General features: G+C 37.0%; 1 protein-coding gene across 1 annotated transcript in view; it reads right to left on the bottom strand.

Annotated features, from left to right (window-relative positions):
• Positions 1 to 22,751, bottom strand: part of Cubn2 (Cubilin 2) — an 864,444-nt gene that overhangs the window by 205,262 nt on the left and 636,431 nt on the right. The window contains exons 20-21 of the mRNA XM_067791923.1: positions 7,757 to 10,151; positions 6,936 to 7,109 (exon numbers count right to left, since the gene is read on the bottom strand). Coding sequence (XP_067648024.1) covers positions 6,936 to 7,109; positions 7,757 to 10,151 — 2,569 coding nt within the window. The remainder of the gene's footprint in view (positions 1 to 6,935; positions 7,110 to 7,756; positions 10,152 to 22,751) is intronic.

Genomic DNA, 22,751 nt, shown 5'->3' with positions numbered 1-22,751 from the left:
CATTTTTTAAGGGGCGTAATAATATATATGCGGAAATTAAGCGCTTAGCCTCCATAATCAAGGCATTGTACATATAATCCTCGCTGGAGGTAAAGGAAGGTCGTCACCCTCAAGAAGAGACCCCAGCTAAGAAGATCTTAAGAGGGAAAAACAAGCACGTACCAAGCAGAGATTAAAGCAGTCCCAAAGGAGTCATCGAAGGTCACAGCAAAGTCTCAAATGATCACACTACAGCTCAGAGATCTCGATGAGATTACTACGCCCGATGAGATTTGTGATGCAGGATAGAATGGCCTGATCTAACTGCCATAAAAAGTATACGTACATCGGCATTAGTAAGCTTTTCATGCTAAAGTTGTTCTAAAGTTGCAAAGAATAAGAGTAGGATGGGTATATTTTCGAAGTAGAGAGATGAAACAGGGGAGATACTGTTATAGGCGACATAAGGCCGCGAACTGCTCCAACGTACCGAAATATGCGTTATGTGGGGGACAACATTCGGCAGGCAGTTTTAGATGCCCACAACGGGTAGGAAGCATCCAGATTGCCCTATGAGATTGTTGCAACTCAATTTAAACACTGCGAAGCGGCCCAATCCCTAACAATGTTTGAAGGAGGCTTTGACATAGGGGTGCTCTATGATCCGTACACAAATAAGCAAGAGCAAGGCTGGCTCGCGGATGCCCTATACCAATGAGAAGAATAGCAGAAACTTTTTTTTGCGACACAAGATTACTAGAGTTATAGGGTGGAAATCAGAGCAGCCTACATGCCCGATACTAATGAGATGAGAGATCCATGATAGATGCAATACAAACCGTTGTCAATATAGCCCGCGGAGCTATAACCGGAGGCCAAAGTAAAAGGAAGCTCTGTGCACTGATTACTTCAGTTATTAGAAATGCTTTCGACACCGCGAACTGGATGAAGATAAAGCCCAACTGGATGCAGATAAAGACAGCGCTACGAAACTTCGGAATACCTACATACCTGCTCAGAATAATTGGTAGCTATTTAATGGACAGAGTACTCCTTTTTGATACGGATGAGGGATCAAGAAAGCACAACATCACGGGCGGTGTTCCTCAGGGATCTGTTCTAGGTCCAACGCTATGGACTGCGATTTATGACGGTGTGCTACAAATCGACTATGCAGATGATATTGTCGTAGAGCAGAGGCCAAGAAACTTGATCTGCTCCAAGCATTATGTAATGACGACGTGGGAAGAATAAAGGAATGGCTGAGCTCAAAGCGGACTGTGGATGAGATTAGTGTAACCATAGGAGATTATCAAATAAATTCAAAGCCTTTCTTGAGATTTCTAGGAGTAAACATCGACTCAAAACTAACTTTTAAGGAGCACTTCGGGGCGGTGGGAGAGAAAGTTTCTAGAGTTAGTGGAGCCCTAACGCGAATAATGCCCAACATCGGCGAACCAGGCGAAGCTATCAGCTATTATCCAACGTAACCAGCTCTGTTATATGCAGCACCAGTATGTCACTGATCTAAAATGGTCCAACAAAAAGATGTACTAGGAGCCTACCATATTACTGTTATACGAATAGCATGTGCTTATCGGACGGTGTCCGACGACGCGATTCATGTTTTATCCAGGAAAATCCCAGTAGATATACTCTCAGGTGAAATGGCCGATCTGTATGGCATTGGAATCAGCCGGCCATCCGAAGATGCTAAGAAGAGCGCAAGGTCACGAACAATAGTTAGGTAGCAAGAACGGTGGGAAGATTCGAGAAAAGGGCACTATACCTTCATGCTAATCCGGAATATAGCGGAATGGTACGAACGAAAACACGGTGAACTAAATTACCACCTCACACAGATATTGAGCGGGCACGGCGGTTTCAAAAAATATCTACATAAGCGTGGGATAGAGGAAGATCCTTTCTTTCCAAGCTGTTCCTCCGAATTGGAAAGCGCAGAACATGTAATGTTTCACTGCCCTCGTTATCACGGCGAAAGACTGTCTGTAAACAGAGTTTTTGGAGAGGAGCCTTCCATTAGGATTTTAGTTCCCCGAATGTACGAACAAATAGATTGTTGGACTGCTTTGAGCAAGATGGCCTTTATAGTTATGACGGAATTGATGCATGCTGAAAGAAAGCGCAGAGAGTATTCATTTTAAGCTTTAAATTTAGAAAGTGCTCAAACTTAAGCGTTCAGAAGAAATAGGCTGGATATAAATATGAGAACCATACCTATTTCGAAATTTCTCTACGGCTGGAGAATAAGTAAAAAACACATGGAAATCAAAATTGTTTTAATTTATTTATAAAATCTCAAATTTTTTTGTACTACATACATATGCATTTTCATGTCAAATGAAACTTTTTTTGTTTTTATTTCAAATAATTTTTTTTTTATTTCAAATGAAACTTATTTCAAATCAAATAAAACTTTTTCCAATCAACTGAAACTTTTTTCAAATCAGAAGCAACTTCTTTTACTTGATATACAACTTTGTTTTTGGCTGCTGAGATCTGCAGATTTGAGCCATGTTTTTACACCAAAAAACTTTTGTTCTATTAAAAGTGTACTGTACTACTGTGTGTAGCTTCATATTGTAATAAATTTATGGAAATTCCGCTTATTCCAAATCTTTTACTAACGTTCGTATCGCAAAATTGTCGAATAAATAACTCCAATATTCAATAATGCAAAATGGTCTTTATTAGACTACTTTGAAAGTACTTCACAGTTAAACTTTACTTCGCAACTGATAGCGTGCTTAAATCCAACTGGTTAGTCATGCTTCAGCTTGTGCTGTTTTTATACTCTTCGGTTTCCTCGTTCACTCATTTCTCGTGAACTTTATGCTTGTTTACCAGCTATACACATGTATATTTGTAATTTGTATCCATATGCGTGTGAATATGTGAGTACTACTTCAATGAGGATGATATGCATGTGTGAGTATCTATCTGTTGCCTTGCATGTATGTGTGTACATGATGATTGATTTGTTTATGTACATACTGCTTAGTATCGGCTTAGTGATGGTAGTATCGCTTAGTGATACTAATATTTGTCACAATATATTGAATGCTGAGTGGAACATTTATCTTAGAATTTTAGTTAAAAGCGCTTAATAGTATTTAAAAATTTTGATATGAGATAGGGACATTGTGACAGAAATTCTGAGAATGTGCGTTCTGCAATTATATTCCGAGATAGGACGTTTTTGAAGAAATATTCTAAGATATGGGATTTTCGAATTGGCATCTGACATAGGGTGATATTCCGCTCAGCCATCTCATTTCTAAATATTTGTTTTGATACAAGTTTTCATTTAATTTTTAAATAGTTTCATTTGACTTGAATAAAGGTTCAATTGACCTTGTGTTTGTACGAAACCAAATTTGGTTTAAAGTTTAAATAAGTGCGCAGAGTTTGGCTTCAGTATTAAACCAAAGAAGTCTGCACACGTACCTATTAAAAAAGAAAAATTACACGGTTCGTAACATATATGCCCTAACATTTCCATATATATAACAAAATGTTGTGAAAGATCATCTATGGCGCGAAGAACTTTGCTCAAAATAACTTTTTTTTAACAGTATGTTTCTCTGAACATAGCAGGCACTTTGTTGTTGGTGTGAGTGCTTAGCCGAACTCCATACCACTCGAATATGGGGCTGGGCGGTTTAGGGGTGACCAAGAACTGCCAACCTCCTAACCCAGGGTGTTATGCGGACCGTGCCTATTTGATGATATGCAGCAGGAGCGGTCTACCAGCCCGGACAAAGAACTAACGTTAGAACGGGAACAACGAGATAGGAAGCTTAACAGACCCCTCTTAAAATATTAAAATTTTGCAGGACAAGCAAAAACATTTAAATAAGACATTTCCACAACTATAAAATATTCTATAATTTTAATACATGCCGACGACGTAAAACTTTTTAAGTTGCTGTTGTTGTTGTTGTAGCAATGCTTCGCCCCACCTAATAGCTGCGACCTGTCACAAATTGTCATCAATATCCTCTAACGGGAGTCCAAGGAAACTTGCTATTTCAACAGGGGTGGACCATAATGAAAGGGGTGTTAGAGGCGTTGGTTCCACATTACAATTAAAGAGATGGTTGGTGTCATTTGGGGGCACATTGCAAGCGGGGCATACATTTTGTATGCCGGGGTTGATTCTGGATATGTAACCTGTTACAGTATTCAGAACGAAGTTGAGCCAGACAGACTCGCGTTTCCCTGGGGAGTATGCGTTCCCCTTCCGCAAGTTCTGGGTACTGTTTATTGAGTACTGGATTCACCGGGCAAATCCTGGCATAAAGGTCCGACGCCTGTTTGCGGAGTTCACCAAGGACCTGCTTGTGTTTTTTTTGCTTCATATGGCTGAGTTCTCAGGTGCCGTATTTCCTCAAAATGCTTACGGAGATGACTCCTTAAGTCCCTAGGCGGTGTTGGCTCATCAATCAGATGTCTGTTGGGATGCCCAGATTTCTGGGTATTCAACAGGAACTGTTTGGTTAGCATCTCATTTCTCTCCCTGATGGGGAGTATTCTCGCCTCATTATGTAGGTGGTGTTCTGGGGACATAAGAACACAGCCCTTGGTTGTTTTGAGCGCAGTATTTTGGCAGGCATGTAACTTATTCCAGTGGGTAATTTTTAGGCATGGCGACCATATAGGGGACGCGTAGCATGCAATCGGCTGGCCAATTGCTTTGTAAGTGGTAATGAGCGTTTCTTTGTCTTTTCCCCAAGTACTGCCAGCAAGGGATTTGAGGATTTCATTACGGCTCTGGATTTTCGGTACAATTGCGGCTGCGTGCTCACCAAAATGTAGATCCTGATCAAACGTCAACCCAAGATTTTTCAAAATGGTCGACACTTGGGACGTCCATGTTGTAAATAAGGTTGCGGTGTATTTAGTCGGTGATAATGCAAGGTGTCGCGAGGCGAAAAAATTGGAGAGATCAGGAAGGTAGCCGTTTATTCTGTTGCAAAGCTCGTCGATCTTTGGGCCTGGGCCTATAGCAATTATTGTGCAGTCATCGGCATAGGAAATGATAGTAACTCCTTCTGGTGGCGAAGGTAGCTTAGATATATAGAAATTAAATAAAAGTGGGGATAGGACAACACCCTTTGGCACCCCCGGTTTAATTCTTCTTGGTTTTGGTGTTTAATTTATAAATTGCACCGATGTCTGTCGACCACCCAGATAATTTGCGGTCCACATTTAAAGACATGGGGGAAGGGTAGACCCTTCCAGGTTTTGCAGTAGCGTGCCATGGTTGACCGTATGAAAAGCTTTTGAAAGGTCTAGCGCTACGAGTACTGTTCTATGGTGGGGGTTTTGATTTAAACCGCAATTTATCTGGGTGCTGATGGAATTTAGCGCGGTGGTGGTGCTATGGAGTTTTCTGAAGCCATGCTGATGGCAGGCTAGCTGCAAATTTGCTTTGAAGTAGGGGAGCAAAATGGCTTCAAACGTCTCAGCTACTGGCGAAAGGAGAGATATCGGACGATATGACTCTCCTATGTTAGCTGGTTTCCCCGGCTTTAGTAGCGGGACCACCTTGACCATTTTCCATTTTTCGGGTATGACAAAGGTGGAAAGAGACAGGTTGAAGACATGTGCTAAATATTTGAAACCCTCTTTCCCTAGGCTTTTAAGCATCGGCATGGCTATGCCGTCTGGCCCACTGCTTTGGATGGTTTAGCATGACCGATGGCATCCTTTTTAAGTCATACGCGTCGGTTGAAGAACGTTCTGTACTTCAGTTGGATTTAAATTATTTAGTTACTTAGTGTAATGCGAATTATATGCCGCTCAACATAGAAAAATGTAAATTTATTTGTTTTTCACGTGGGAACGTACAGCCAAGTTTCTTGCAAAATTAATAGCCAAACTCTGAAAAGCGTTGATGTTTTTGTCGACTTGGGAGTTACAATGAATTGCAAACTTAGTTTCAACCCTCATATTAATGCCACAGTCAATAAGCGAGAGAAGTTTTAGCATTTGTGAAAAGATGAGCAAAAGAGTTTAGTGATCCTTACGTTACAAAACCCCTTTTTACAGCATTGGTGAGGCCGCTATTAGAATATGGATCGATAATTTGGAATCCGTGTTATCAAGTTCATGTTGATAGACTAGAATCAATTCAAAAACAGTTTTTACTTTTCGCCTTGAGAAATCTTCAATGGGACTCCTTGTATAATCTTCATCCCTACACTAATCGGTTAAAACTAATAAATCTTCTTACCCTTGCAAGTCGTAGAGAAATGCTAGATTTAATATTTATGGCTAAATTATTAAATTGATCGATTTCAAACCTATGCCTAAAGCTGCCATTAGTTTTACATCACGTAGATTAACTTACCTACACATTATTTGGCTTTGATAATACTGCACTAAGTATCTGGAATCAAGCATTGGTACTTTTTTTAAATGCCGGTTAACCCTGACTACCAGCTTGTTTCACAAAAACCGTTTCGTGGTCGATTATGTCCGATTAGCGCAGACCGATAGTTTATTTGACAGATCACCGAAATATTTCTATGAAATAAACTACCGGTCAGCTCTAACCGGACAATGAAACGACGGTCCCTAGACTATCGCGAAATGATGAGAACATACATAAAATTTTTTCTAAAAATTTTGTAAAAAAAGCATAAGTGACTCGTAAAATGCAAACGCTACTTAAGCAGATAAAAACTGAAAAGACTTCTAACTCCAGCATTGGTATTTATATATATCTTAGTTCAGACAGGACTTAACCTACAAATAAAAAATTTTATAAGAGAAGCAAAGAACAAAATGGCATAAATGAAGGTATATTTTAATATATCAAACCAAAATTTGTAAAAAACAACATTTTGAATAACCTGCTGGTTGGCCTTTGTGAATAATGTTATCCATATATACTCGTATGTAAGTATTTGAAAAAATAAGCAGCTTACCGTTTCGTATCCTATGCGTAGGAAATCAACGCATTCTCCCGTTGTGGCAGATGGGGTTTGCACCAGAAAATATTCAAAATATATTTGATAGTTAATATGTGACCGTATGCGCCATTTACAATGAGTATTTGGTAAATAATTTGAGTCATCTGAGGGAAATTTAATGATGAGCTCCTAAGAGATAAATGATCACATTTTTAAAAAAATATCCTTTGTCACGTGCCTTGGCGTAAGCATGCTTATCGGGTTATCTGTTTATGTGTTTTAACTTTTTTACTCTTTTATACCAATTGCACTCAGAAGTTTAATAAAATAATTAGTAAACTTTTCTACATTAAATCCCTTATCTTCAAACCTTAAATTTTCCACACATAATACAGTGTAGTCAGAAATCTAGTACGTTTTGCTTGATGGGTCGGATTTTATTGTCAATTTACAATAAATAGAGCAAATAAAAAATTTTATTTTCCCTTTATTTAGCTTTTTCAAAAATATGCACATATTTGATTAGGTGCAACATCTATGCGCATGCATTTTGTTTTGATTGCATTAATAGTTGAAAAGGAAACGGCTGCTATCCATTTTAACTGTTTTGTAAATACGTAACATTTTTTTGTGGTTGCTGACCGATGTTCGCTAAATGAAGCAAGTGACCCTGTGTGAAAAGGAAAACTTAATTTTTCCATTAAAGAAAATTGTGATTCGAGTTAAGTTTCTGGTTGAAATTCGTATTACAGAGAGAAAATACTTTAGAGAGAAAAAGTTTTTAAGCAGATAACTTGATAAACAGACTGACTTGAATATATAGTTATTTAAATTACCTTTTCGAGTCGAAGCTCTAATTCATTTCTTCCACCACAAACGGATTTCTCAATTTCTAAAATAATCTCGATCGTATAATTTCCTTCTGCGGTAAAACTAAATTGAAGCAAAGCATGCTCAGCTGATGTTATTAAGTTTCTTTTAGTTTGGTTATTCGAGCAAAATTTTCCCAATGATAAAGGTTTACTACTTTCATCAATAGTTTCTAAAACTTCCACGTAGTTACAATGTGCACATGTTGGATTCTTACATTGATTTTCATTTTTATTAATATCAAGACTTCGCATTTGAATTTTTACACGATAACTCTCATGAGCAGTTACACGTATTTGACAGTGTAGCTCTTCCATATAATTTACTGTATAGTTCCGAATCATTAAAAGTGGCTGTGTGACTACTGCCTCATCGTTGGTCAAGGCAACGCGTTCGTTACAATTTCGAACAAATAAAACTTCTGCCATAAATCCTTTCCTTGTATTACTACTATCCGAAACAGCCCTAATCAGGGCTCGGTTTCCGTCTACTGAAATCAATGGAGGATCTTCAGTTAAATTACCACACAATTTGACGAGTTCATTTTCTTCTCTTGCGAATGAACCAGAATAAATGCTTACGAAATCAAAGATACAATTTTTGTGTTTCTCCATATCGAAATATTTAAATCGAATTAGCACGGAATGATCTATAGGTGCCATTACATTCCAGACACAGTTCATGTTACCAGCATACACAGAGCTGCCACCACTTTCACTGGTAGTTGCCGATAATGAACGAATAATTGCAGATCGTGTAATATTCCCACCGCAGGAGTTCAGTTGATAATCTATTTGAAAAACATCAAAAATAGAACTGAATACTATACGCAAATAATTTTTTTCGCTTATTTCTACCGAGTCACCGTAATCGCCAATTTTTATTTCGTTACCATTGTCATTTTTATATGCTGTAAAAATGTTCGGACCCCTAACCAAACGCTTTGAGGCTAGATTTATGCGCAAATTTATTCCTTTATCCGAGTTTGTTAAAAATGTATAAGTGCAGTAATAATCAGAGAATCGGAAGTTTTCTATATTGGGCGTGCGCAATGTTTGCAATTCATCAGTCACATTGAATGTAGCTGTACAAGCCGATGATATTTTAAAAGTGAATCCATCACCTGTTGTTGTGTTGTCAGTTCGGAAAAGTATAAGCATACGGTTAGAAGTTGCATTGTAGCCGACAGGGACATCTCGTCCACAAATACGTTGTTTTGGTTGCCAAATTTCGTTTTCATGACCATATACTTCCAAATAATCTTTTGAACAGTTTGCGGATTTTTCTATAAAAAATCGACCGACAAAATTTACAGACAAATAAAGTCCTGGATATGTTTTAAATTCCCAAGTACATTCCATATTGTTTTTGTAAGTTTTCGAATTAACTGATACAAGCGGGGAGATCGATCGGACCATTATTTCATTACCACAAGAAATTGATGTTTCTGCTTTTATTTCAAACGACGATCTTGATATGGACTTGATTTCGCTCGAATGATATAACACAATTGTTATAGGTTTTTTTAAACCGATGCCAGATAATAGTTCTGTTGAGTTATGACAAATTTTTGTGACCAGTTGAATCCTTGAAGTGAGACCAGAATATATACTAATGTATTCCTTGGTGCAATCATTAAATAAGCTAACGTTGCCCATAATTCGAAAATGGCGACTTTCTGAAGCACCAGTAAGCATCCACGCACACTCAATATGATTTTCACTCCCTTCATGAACGAAATTTTCAGGAGGGAACACTATTTTATAATCATCCATTAGATTGAATTTTCCTCCACAGAAATTACGGTAAAAATTAGCAGCAAATCTACTGATTTTTATGTTATCATTTTGTAGCATATTTACAGTACCGCTATTAGAAGGAAGTGAAACCAGCAATCCAGTTGTGTTTTCGAATAATGTTGTATAAGGCATGACTAAATTTCCGGTTGTAAAACGAATGGCATATGGATGTGAAATGGAAGTATTAATAATGTTAATCAAAAGCTCGTTAATCACAAAAGTTATAGTTCCAGCAGTGAAATCAAATCTTGAAGTACAAAAGAAGTTGGTGTTTGAAGGAAACCTGTTTGTGTCGATTGATCCTGTGAATTGGTCATTAATATCGGGGGGACAGTAAGAGTCATCATTGGAGCTAAAACGTGCCTTCAGTGTTCGTATTGAGGTAAAGAGACGATTTAGATCGATAATTACATACATATAGTTGTCGCTTGATTGAATCTTTCGAGATAAGTTGAAATTATTTATATAAATTTCTGTTATTTTTGAAAGCATATCAGGATCATTGTAGAATGAAATCTTTGGAGTTAAATAACCTCTGTATGGGTTCACCCGTTGTATAAAACTGCAAAATATTCATAAAAAGTAACAATGAATAATACAAAATCATTTATGTATACCTACATACATATATATGTATTTACAAGTTAGCAGCTGTAATTTAAAATAAAATCTTTTGTGCGTAAATAACGCTGAGCTACGATGAAAATGACGAAACTTCAAAAAACGAGCGAACAATTTGGTCGACGGACATACTAGGCAGTTTTAATGAAGTAAGTAATCTTGCGCGTAGAAAAACTACTTATGTACTTATGTCAGGAAATCGCTTCCTAACAAAATTTCCTTAAATTGAGGAAAATTTCTAGGAAATCAGAAAAATTTTTCAACAAGCAAAGTAAAAAAAAAATAAGGGCCTAATTCTTTATTACGAAGCGAACGTCCGTTTCGCCTCAGACACGAATCGCTAGTGTATTTGCACTATGTTAAACGATGGCAACATATAATTTGACATTTGCTTTGTATTTGACATAAAGCAATCGTCACCATTTAGTTGAATAATTATTGGCGCTACTTCACACGTATTATTATTCTCTTTCGTCTTTATTCGGCTTTAAGCTGCAGACATTACTGCGTTATCGGTAACCGTATCAGTAACCTCATAACAGCTGATTGGACCAACCTTATGGGAATCAATGTAATCGATTATTTGTGACATATCGTAACGCTAAGGTCGTAACCGTATCGTAGCCAACCAATTGGTTTTTGGTTTTTCGCCATATCCATAACCTAAAAATATTTGAGTTGGTGAATTTAATAACTTTTTGTATATTTTATTCCTTGTTTTGGATACCTTATGACTAGGAGACTTATTTTTTGTGGAATATGTTTGTAATTTTTTGCGTTTTCTTCATTTTCATGAAATTTTCACAATTTTTAGGATAAGGCACCATTAATCGATAACAATGTATCGTATAGGGTTACGTTGGGGTTTCGACTACAGCGATACGACAAACGGCAACAATGACTCCGCTTTTAGTTGTCGCTGAACAAGCAGAGTAGCAACATCGGGTGAGGATATTGTTTATTTGCGCATTTGCGAAAAGACATTTTGCAAACAAACTCTCATGCGCAGAATGTTTTAATGGTTTCATGTTAGCAATTTATTTTGCTTAAATTTTTCCTTAGACGCAAGCAATAAAGTAGTATTTATATGGCATATTTACGAATTACTTTTTGTATGTTAACAAAAATGCGTACATACGTCCTACCTCATTCATTTTTCATCAACAACTAAACCACCACCAATATGATGATTTTAGTTTTACGCACACAGCCACAGTTTGAATTTTGGTTATCCCTGACATAAAGTAAGAAACGTAAAGGCCGACCGAAAATGATCGATAATACCATTGCTAAACGAAATCGTTTAGAGGCGATTCGTTCGTCTGAGCTATCGTTCGCAATACAGAATGAAGACCTAAGTTTTTAAAAAGCATACAGGAGTAGACATAAATATCCAGTTTTAATTTAAAAAAATAATACACTTGCGTTCTGTATATAAACTTTAACTTGCTCAATTGAGCTGTGGCGCGCCACCACTGATATGTATAAAGTTAAATCTTTAACAAACATTCACTCTCAACGCGTACAAAGAGATTATTAAAGACAATTAAAATTAAGCTACAGCCCCAAGACTATACGGCTTACCAAAAATACACAAAGATAACATCCACCTTACACCTATATCATCATCAGTAAGTGTGCCATATTTCAAACTATCAAAATACATAGGGAAAACACTAAAACATATTATTTCGGATAGTCTCAATATAAAAAACTCTTTTCAACTGAAGCGCAACTTAAAAGATATCACAATTGCCGAAGATGAAATCCTAGTATCTTTCGACGTGGTATCTCTCTTTACTAATATACCGATTCATCTAGCGATAAATACGATCATGAAACAGTGGAGAAATCTAGAAATGCACACAACATTATCGAAGAAACAGTTTCAAACCTGTCTCGAATTCTGCTTGAGGGATAACAACTAAAATTAAAGGACATATATATCAAATACATAAACTAATATGTAGATGATATATTCGCTATAATTTAAACTAAGGACGTGGAAGAAATACTTAAAACACTAAATAACCAGCATACCAAAATCAAATTTACAGTAGAAAAAGAGAAAAACAACAAGTTGCCCTTCCTAGATATCGAAGTTATAAAATCGAACCAAACCCTAAAAACTAATTGGTATGCTAAAGCCGTGTCATGATCTAGAATGATAAACTATCATTCAAATCACCCATGGATTCAAAAAAAGAACACGACCGCTTTATAAAGAAAATCTACAATTTAAGTGAACAGGAGTTCATGACCGCATATTAAAAAAAAAATTAAAAATATTTTATATAAGAATGGCTAACCTAATACATTAATAGACGAATGGATAACAACAACAATTAGTTAAACCAACTGTGCGCAAAGCATCACCAGAAACGAAATAATATAGAGACATTGCACAGACGAAAAATCGTGTGAGGCAAGCTTCACAAAATTCTAGTAGGTCACATTCACAACTTACCACAGCAGAATTTGTTAAACTACCACTGTCTGTATTTGTTATTTAATAATTATTTGTACACTTTTTATTCAGCTAATGTGTTCAGAATTCACATTTTTACATTCACATTTTTACTCTCTAAAACTCCAATCAGTGTATTTCTGTGCTTAAATTATGTTAAGAATTTTGTTAAAGTTTTTGGTGTGGTGAAAGTGACCTACTAGAATTTTGTTACGCTCCGCTGATTTCCACCGAAGTTCGCGCATGCAATATCTTTATATTCAAAAATTTTTGGCGTCACTGAACAAAAAAATGTAAAAGAAAAGCAAATATATGCAGGCGTCAATACACGCAACAACAATATAAAATTTGCGCATAAACCAAATCAAACTTTGAACACAATCTTTACACATACAAAAGATAAAATCGACAAAGAACAACAACATAATGTGGTATACGAAATAAAATGTAATGGTATCGCAGGAGAAACTTGCAATCAAATATACATTGGAACGACGAAGCGATCGCTAAGTGTACGAATAAACGAACATAGACTAGACGCAAATAGAAAAACAACAACAGCACTATGCGAACATTTGACCATCAATGGACACACAGCGGACTTCGAAAACGCGAAAATATTGGACGTTGAGAGGAAAGAACGAACACGAATGACGCTGGAAGCTCTACGAATACAACAAAAAATAAATACTGCAATGAATTTTAAAGAAGACATCAACAATATAAACTGCGCTTATATGACGGCATTATCAGCCAATGAACGAAGCAGGAAGCATGAATGGAGGCAGTAAATTAAATGTAAAGTTTTGTTTATTTATGTTGCGCTACACAGCCCCCTGCATCTGGTATTTTAGTCGCCTCTTACGACAGGCATACCTACCACGGGTATATTCTTATTATACTCAGTTGAGCAGAGCTCACATAGTATATTAACTTTGATTGGATAACGGTTGGTTGTACAGGTATAAAGGAATTGAGATAGATATAGACTTCCATATATCAAAATCATCAGGATCGAAAAAAATTTGATTGAGCCATGTCCGTCCGTCCGTCCGTTAACACGATAACTTGAGTAAATTTTGAGGTATCTTGATGAAATTTGGTATGTAGGTTCCTGAGTACTCATCTCAGATCGCTATTTAAAATGAACAATATCGGACTATAACCACGCCCACTTTTTCGATATCGGAAATTTTGAATAAACCGAAAAAGTGCGATAATTCATTACCAAAGACGAATAAAGCGATGAAATTTGGTAGGTGAGTTGAACTTATGACGCAGAATAGAAAATTAGTAAAATTTTGGACAATGGGCGTGGCACCGCCCACTTTTAAAAGAAGGTAATTTTAAACTTTTGCAAGCTGTAATTTGGCAGTCATTGAAGATATGATGAAATTTGGCACGAACGTTGCTCCTATTACTATATGTATGCTTAATAAAAATTAGCAAAATTGGAGAACAATCAAGCGCACTCTTAAAAAAAAATTTTTTTTAAAGTCAAATTTTAACAAAAAATTTAATATCTTTACAGTATATAAGTAAATTATGTCAACATTCAACTCCACTAATGATATCGTGCAACAAAAGACAAAAATAAAAGAAAATTTCAAAATGGGCGTGGCTCCGCCCTTTTTCATTTCGAACAAAAATTTACCAATTCTTGTGAAATTTGGTAGGGCTTAGATTCTGGGACGATATCTATCGAAATTGGTTGAAGCCACGCCCAGTTTGTATACACAGTCGACCGTCTGTCCTTCCGCTCGCCCGTAACACGATAACTTGTGCAAAAATCGATATATCTTTACTAAACTCAGTTCACGTACTTACCTGAAATCACTTTGTATTGGTATGAAAAATGGCCGAAATCCGACTATGACCACGCCCACTTTTTCGATATCGAAAATTACCAAAAACGAAAAAAATGCCATAATTCTATACCAAATACGAAAAAAGGGATGAAACATGGTATTTGGATTGGTTTATTGACGCAAAATATAATGTAGTATCGCGTGGAATTCACCCCATTTCAAACACGCTTAACATTACAAACGCTCGTTCATTGACCCAGGTAACTACCATAAGTTCATTCGCTTTCACTAAGTCACCTAACACATTAATGCGTCATACCGAACTGCTCAAGCGGGAATCATATTGACAATATGTAGGTCAATAATTTGCTGACAAGCATTCCTCACTATTGAGTCATGCACCTTTAGTATGTAAATATTAATGTAAGTATGTATATATGAATAGGTTAAGAACTTCTGTATAAATAGTAATGAATTTCTTTAATAAAATAAATACTGATCAGACTGCCAAAGTCCAAACATTCTTCTATTAATTTGTTACATTACAATAACTTTAGAAAAAAACTTTGTAAAATGAGTGTGACACCTACCATATTAAGTAGAATGAAATGAAAACTTTTTTCTGCAGGGCGAAATAAAAAGCTTTGAAATATTGGCAGGATACTGTTCGTGGTTTTATATATATAAATAAATTAGCGGTATCCAACAGATGATGTTCTGGGTCACCCTGGTCCACATTTTGGTCGATATCTGGAAAACGCCTTCACATATACAACTACCACCCGCTCCCTTTTAAAAGCCTCATTAATACCTTTAATTTTATACCCATATCGTACAAACATATTCTAGAGTCACCCCTGGTCCACATTTATGGCGATATATCAAAAAGGCATCGACCTATAGAACTAAGGCCCACTCCCTTTTAAAAGGACTCATCAACACCTTTTATTTGATACCCATATCGTATAAACAAAGTCTAGAGTCACCTCTGGTCCACCTTTATGTCGATATCTCGAAAAGGCGACCACCTATACAACTACCACCACTCCCTTTTAAAACCCTCATTAATACCTTTAATTTGATACCCATATCGTACAAACACATTCTAGAGTCACCCCTGGTCCACCTTTATGGCGATATCTCGAAAAGGCGTCCACCTATAGAACTAAGGCCCACTCCCTTCAAAATACTCATTAACCCCCTCATTTGATACCCATATCGTAAAAAGAAATTCTAGGGTCACCCCTGGTCCACCTTTATGGCGATATCTCGAAACGGCGTCCACCTATGGAACTAAGGATCACACCCTTTTAAAACACCCATTAACACCTTTCATTTGATACCCATATCGTACAAACAAATTCTAGAGTCACCCCTGGTCCACCTTTATGCCGATATCTCGAAAAGGCGACCACCTATACAACTACCACCACTCCCTTTTAAAACCCTCATTAATACCTTTAATTTGATACCCATATCGTACAAACACTTTCTAGAGTCACCCCTGGTCCACCTTTATGGCGATATCTCGAAAAGGCGTCCACCTATAGAACTAAGGCCCACTGATTTTTAAAATACTCATTAACACCTTTCGTTTGATACTCATGTTGTACAAACGCATAGTATAGTCACACCTGGTCCACCTTTATGCCGATATCTCGAAAAGGCGACCCACCTATACAACTACCACCACTCCCTTTTAAAACCCTCATTAATACCTTTAATTTGATACCCATATCGTACAAACACTTTCTAGAGTCACCCCTGGTCCACCTTTATGCCGATATCTCGAAAAGGCGACCACCTATACAACTACCACCACTCCCTTTTAAAACCCTCATTAATACCTTTAATTTGATACCCATATCGTACAAACACTTTCTAGAGTCACCCATGGTCCACCTTTATGGCGATATCTCGAAACGGCGTCCACCTATGGAACTAAGGATCACACCCTTTTAAAATACCCATTAACACCTTTCATTTGATACCCATATCGTACAAACAAATTCTAGAGTCACCCCTGGTCCACCTTTATGCCGATATCTCGAAAAGGCGACCACCTATACAACTACCACCACTCCCTTTTAAAACCCTCATTAATACCTTTAATTTGATACCCATATCATATAAACACATTCTAGAGTCACCCATGGTCCACCTTTATGGCGATATCTCGAAAAGGCGTCCACCTATAGAACTAAGGCCCACTGATTTTTAAAATACTCATTAACACCTTTCGTTTGATACTCATGTTGTACAAACGCATAGTATAGTCACCCCTGGTCCACCTTTATGGCGATATCTCGAAAAGGCGTCCACCTATAGAACTAAGCCCCACGCCCTTTTAAAATACTCATTAATACCTTTCGTTTGATACCCATATTGTACAAACGCATTCTAGAGTCACCCCTGGTCCACCTTTATGCCGAAATCTCGAAAAGGCGACCACCTATACAACTACCACCACTCTCTTTTAAACCCTCATTAATACCTTTAATTTGATACCCATATCGTACAATCATATTCTAGAGTCACCCCTGGTCCATCTATAAAGCTATATCTCGAGAAGGCGTCCACCTATAGAACTATGGCCCATTCCCTCATAAAATACTCTTTAATACCTTTCATTTGATACACTTGTCAGACAAACATATTCCAGGTTTACCCTCGGTTCATTTTCCTACATGGTTATTTTCCCTTATGTTGTCACCATAGCTCTCAACTGAGTATGTAATGTTCGGTTACACCCGAACTTAACTTTCCTTACTTGTTTTTTAATATTTCTTACCTCATCTGCAATGAAGATGAATTTTCACTGAGAAGCTTGTTATGGCAGAAATACACTCGGAGTGTTTGCCAAAAACTTGTTTGTAAGTATTTGATCTGGCTTTGCCAAAGGAGTTCAACCCAGATAGGTGAAGCACGCTACCACCACACCACGGCGACCGCATGATTTACTTTGAGTTATTTTAAAAAACATTTACGGAAATGATTGTAGAAAACTGTTCACTAATTTGTGGGAACATACTTAAAATTTTCCACCGTTTTCATTTAATCCCAGTAGAATCAAGATACAGAAACCAATATGATATCTTCAGGCGTTCCAGTAAGAAGTTTTAATCGCGTGCTCGTCGTATGTAATTTTTTATATTAGTCGTTTGTTTTTTTACATATATATTTTTTTAACATCTACCATTGCGGGTACAAAAAATAACACGTTTATCTTCACTTACATAATGTTTAGGAGACCCATCTAGCAGCAATTATTTAAGACTTGGTGTATAAACTATAGCTGAATCGGTCTCACCGCTTGGAGAGACACATTTTGTTGCAACTGAGTATAACGCATACTGAAATGAAGCAGTGCTAACAATTTCATAAGTGCAGATTAAGTTACACACTTAGCAGTCCAAATTAAGTTTACGTGCATATGTATATAAATGTAGAAAACACAGCTGTTATATATATATATAGTTTTGCGTGTGTTTTTTATGCGAAATTCGCAGTTCGTTAGCTGGTTTACACTCTAAGGCGACGCGTGTTTGTAATGATTTCGTCCGTACTAAGCTCGTACTGATAACAGCTATGTTTTTTACATGTAGATACATACACTATTCATCGCAACCGATTCAGCTATAGTTTATATAGTCTCCAATAACACTGGTTTACAGCCAAAATGCCCGAGAGACGCCATTATGAAATTCCTATGTAAAATCACCCCCTGATTCCGAAAATCAAATTTCTTTTTAATTCTATGGTAACGTTTTTGAGATATTTACGAATAACCGTTTTTCAAAAAAAAAAAAAAACAAAAAAAAAGGGTCCACTTAATCATATATATCTCAAGAACGAATTGAGCAATTCCAAAACGGGTTGCTACAAACTTTGCATATAACACTTTTTGCTTGGCCCTGCAGATTCAAAGGTAACGAACAATCATTAAACAACAAAAAGGAATTTGCTCCCTTTTAGTGCATAGCTGACTAATTTCTGAAAATATCTATTTAGGCGACATATGAAATTTATTACACCAATGGAGTGGAGGGAACCAACTTGCCATTCAACCGGCTGCTATTTTTACTACAAAAGTACTTGGGGTTGGAAAGTCAAGAAAAGTAACCTATGCGAGCGTATCTAGAGTGTCATTACCAGATCTAAATTCAACGGAAGCTACATGGCTCCAGTTTCATTGTCAACAGCAGTATCTGATTACGCGGCATCATGTTGTACTGGATTTCAAACGGAAAACGATAGAATTCCTTTGTCACAAGCACAACTCAATGATTGGATAAGGGATTTGGAATTGCCAAAGAAAAAGGCCGAACTACAAGACTCTCGTATGCAACAATTTAAATTTGTTTCATCCGATGTTAAGGTAACATGTTTTAGAACTCGTAACGAACAATTTTCCAAGTAATATACGAAGGAGGACAGTGTTTGTTACTGCAAAGACATTGCTGGTCTATTCAAACAGTTTGGTGAACCATATGATTCAAAAGAGTGGCAATTGTTCATAGACGGCAATAAATTAGGCTTAAAGGCCGTATTATTGCATATTGACAACCAAATGCCATTTATCCCGATCGCACATGCAGTAAATACAAAGGAAACGTATGAGATAATGCAAAAATAGCCCAAATTAATAAAATACGAAGAACATGATTGGAAAATATGTGCCGATATTAAAGTCGTTGGAATGCTATGTGGTCTACAAAGTGGATACACAAAATACTGTTGCTTTCTATGCAAATGGGATATCCGAGCTCGTCAAGACCACTACATCATTGGCCAGAACGAATCGAGTTTCAAGTTGGGGTGGATAACATAAAATACTCCCCACTTATAAAGAAGGAAAAAAATAATTCTATCTCCGCTCCACATCAAGCTCGGCCTTATCAAAAACTTTGTCAAGACTTTGGACAAAGAAGGCGAAGCTTTTCATCATTTGAAGAAAATCTTTCCAGAGATTTCAGAAGCAAAAATAAAGGAAGGGATTTTTGTGGGACCGCAAATAAGGAAAATGATGACCAATAACCATTTCAAAGAACTATTGTCATCAGTGGAGGCAGCAGTGTGGGATTCTTTTGAAAAGGTCGTAACTTCTTTTTTAGGCAAACACAAAAGTCCTAACTACGAGATGATAGTGAGCGTCCTAATCAAAAACTATGCGGAAATGGGTAAATAAAAAAACATATTTAAGACCGTTTTCTCAGTTAAATTTAAAACCTATCTGCCCGATAAACAAAAAATTTTTATGGAAATTTTTAAATTTACTTGAGAATATATAGGCCTAAATCTGAATTCATCGTCCAGTTCCGAACATACAAGAACGATAAAAATGTAAACAAAAAATTTGTTCCGAATTGAAAGATAAATCCAGCCTAAGAAAATTATATACTAATGTGTCACTTATGTTTTTATCTAATATACTTTTTTATTTTCTTTCATTCTTGAGATATATACGAGTAAGTGGACCCAATTTTTTTTAATAACCAATTTTTTTTTTTTTTTGGAACAACGGTAATTCGTAAATATCTCAAACACGGTATCATAGAATTAAAAATAACCTTGATTTTCGGAATGAGGGGGTGATTTTACATAGGAATTTCATAATGGCGTCTCTGGTGCAGAAAAAAAATTGGAATTTGGGATCCAGTGTAATTGCCGTTAGATGGGTCTCTTAAGCATTATCTATATGTATATGTATGTATCTCTAACTCGTATTCAAAGAAGCCACCACTGTGGATTAGACAAGTGTGACATCTTAAGCATAAGATAACAAATAGACATGATCGCCTGGTTTTTAAGGATCGACCACCCTGTCAAAACGATAAAAAGTAACCGTCTTAGTTAAGTCACTCTTACCAAGAAGCGCTGCTTTGCACCGAGCAGGGAGTCAAAAATTAAAGTCCTTCTCGACGTAAAAAAGTCACAATCTCACTCTCTCATCGTATTTGCATTGATAAAGGGCATGAACAATGTTGAAAGAAGATGCGATTGCTCTATGAGTATTCGACAGAAAAGTATTCCGGAAGATTTATGCTACTTCCATTATAGCAAAGCGGGATCAGCTGACAAAACTTGCTAAGAAACGGTTCAAAGCGGGTGGGCGGGTGAGGTCAAAACTGTGAGAAAAATTTCCCTTTTCAAATCACACTGTTTGTTTTTGTGCAGTTGCAAGTATCAACAAGTAAGGAAGGCTAAGTTCGGATGTAACCGAACATTACATACTCAGCTGAGAGCTTTGGAGACAAAATAAGGGAAGATCACCATGTAGGAAAATGAACCTAGGGTAACTCTGGAATGTGTTTGTATGACATGGGTTTGATGACTTGGAAGGTATTAAAGAGTATTTTAAAAGGGAGCGGGCCATAGTTCTATAGGTGGACGCCATTCCGGGATGTCGCCATAAAGGTGGAACAGGGGTGACTCTACAATGCGTTTTACGATATGGGTATCAAACGAAAGGTGTTAATTATTATTTTAAAAGGGAGTGGACCTTAGTTCTATAGGTGGATGCCTTTTCGAGATATCTTCATAAAGGTGGACCAGGGGTGACTCTAGAATGCGTTTGTACGATATGGGTACAAATGAAAGGTGTTAATGAGTATTATAAAAGGGAGTGGGCCTTAGTTCTATAGGTGGACGCCTTTTCGAGATATCGATAAAGGTGGACCAGGAGTGAATCTAGAATGTGTTTGTAGATATGGGTATCAAATTAAAGGTGTTAATTATTGTAAAAGGGAGTGGGCCTTAGTTCTATAGGTGGACGCCTTTTCGAGATATCGGCATAAAGGTGGACCAGGAGTGACTCTAGAATGCGTTTGTACGATATGGGTATCAAATGAAAGGTGTTAATGAGTATTTTAAAAGGGAGTGGACCTTAGTTCTATAGGTGGATGCCTTTTCGAGATATCTTCATAAAGGTGGACCAGGGGTGACTCTAGAATTCGTTTGTACGATATGGGTACAAATGAAAGGTGTTAATGAGTATTATAAAAGGGAGTGGGCCTTAGTTCTATAGGTGGACGCCTTTTCGAGATATCGATAAAGGTGGACCAGGAGTGAATCTAGAATGTGTTTGTAGATATGGGTATCAAATTAAAGGTGTTAATTATTGTAAAAGGGAGTGGGCCTTAGTTCTATAGGTGGATGTCTTTTCGAGATATCGCCATAAAAGTGGACCAGGGGTATCTCTAGAATTTGTTTGTACGATATGGGTATCAAATGAAAGGTGTTAATGAGTATTTTAAAAGGGAGTGTGCCTTAGTTCTAAAGGTGGACGCCTTTTCAACAAATCGCTATAAAGGTGGAACAGGGGTGTCTCTAGAATTTGTTTGTACGATATGGGTATCAAATGAAAGGTGTTAATTAGTATTTTAAAAGGGAGTGGGCCTTAGTTCTATAGGTGGACGTCTTTTCGAGATATCGCCATAAAGGTGGACCAGGGGTGACTTTAGAATTTGTTTGTACGATATGGGTATCAAATGAAAGGTGTTAATGAGTATTTTAAAAGAGAGTGGGCCCTAGTTCTATAGGAGGTCGCCTTTTCGATATGTCGACATAACGGTAGACCAGGGGTGACTCTAGAATACTATTGTACGATATGGGTATCAAATGAAAGGTGTTAATGATTATTTAAAAGGGAGTGGGCTTTAGTTCTATAGGTGGACGGCTTTTCGAGATATCGCCATAAAGGTGGCCACGGGTGTCTCTAGAATTTGTTTATACGATATGGGTATCAAATGAAAGGTGTTAATGAGTATTTTAAAAGGGAGTGGGCCCTAGTTCTATAGGTGGTCGCCTTTTCGATATATCGACATAAATGTAGACCAGGGGTGTCTCTAGAATTTGTTTGTACGATATGGGTATCAAATGAAAGGTGTTAATGATTATTTAAAAGTGGGCCTTAGTTCTATAGGTGGACGGCTTTTCGAGATATCGCCATAGGGGTGGACCAGGGGTGACTCTATAACGTGTTTGTGCGATATTGATTTCAAATAAAAGGTACTAATGAGGGCTTTAAAAGGGAGTGGCCCTTAGTTGTATATGTGAAGGCGTTTTCGAGATATCGACCAAAATATGGACCAGGGTGACCCAGAACATCATCTGTCGGGAACCGCTAATTTATTTATATACATATATGTAATAAAACGAACAGTATTCCAAGGGCTTCTGATTTCTTCTACTTAATATCGTAGGTGTGACACCCATTTTACAAAGGTTTTTCCAAAGTTATGTTTTGCTTCAATAAACAAATCCA

Source organism: Eurosta solidaginis, chromosome 5 (genome assembly GCF_040869045.1).
Source record: "Eurosta solidaginis isolate ZX-2024a chromosome 5, ASM4086904v1, whole genome shotgun sequence".
In the NCBI taxonomy this organism is placed as follows: domain Eukaryota; kingdom Metazoa; phylum Arthropoda; class Insecta; order Diptera; family Tephritidae; genus Eurosta; species Eurosta solidaginis.
Note: the sequence above shows the minus strand (reverse complement) of the source record. Positions and strands in the feature narration are given on the sequence as shown.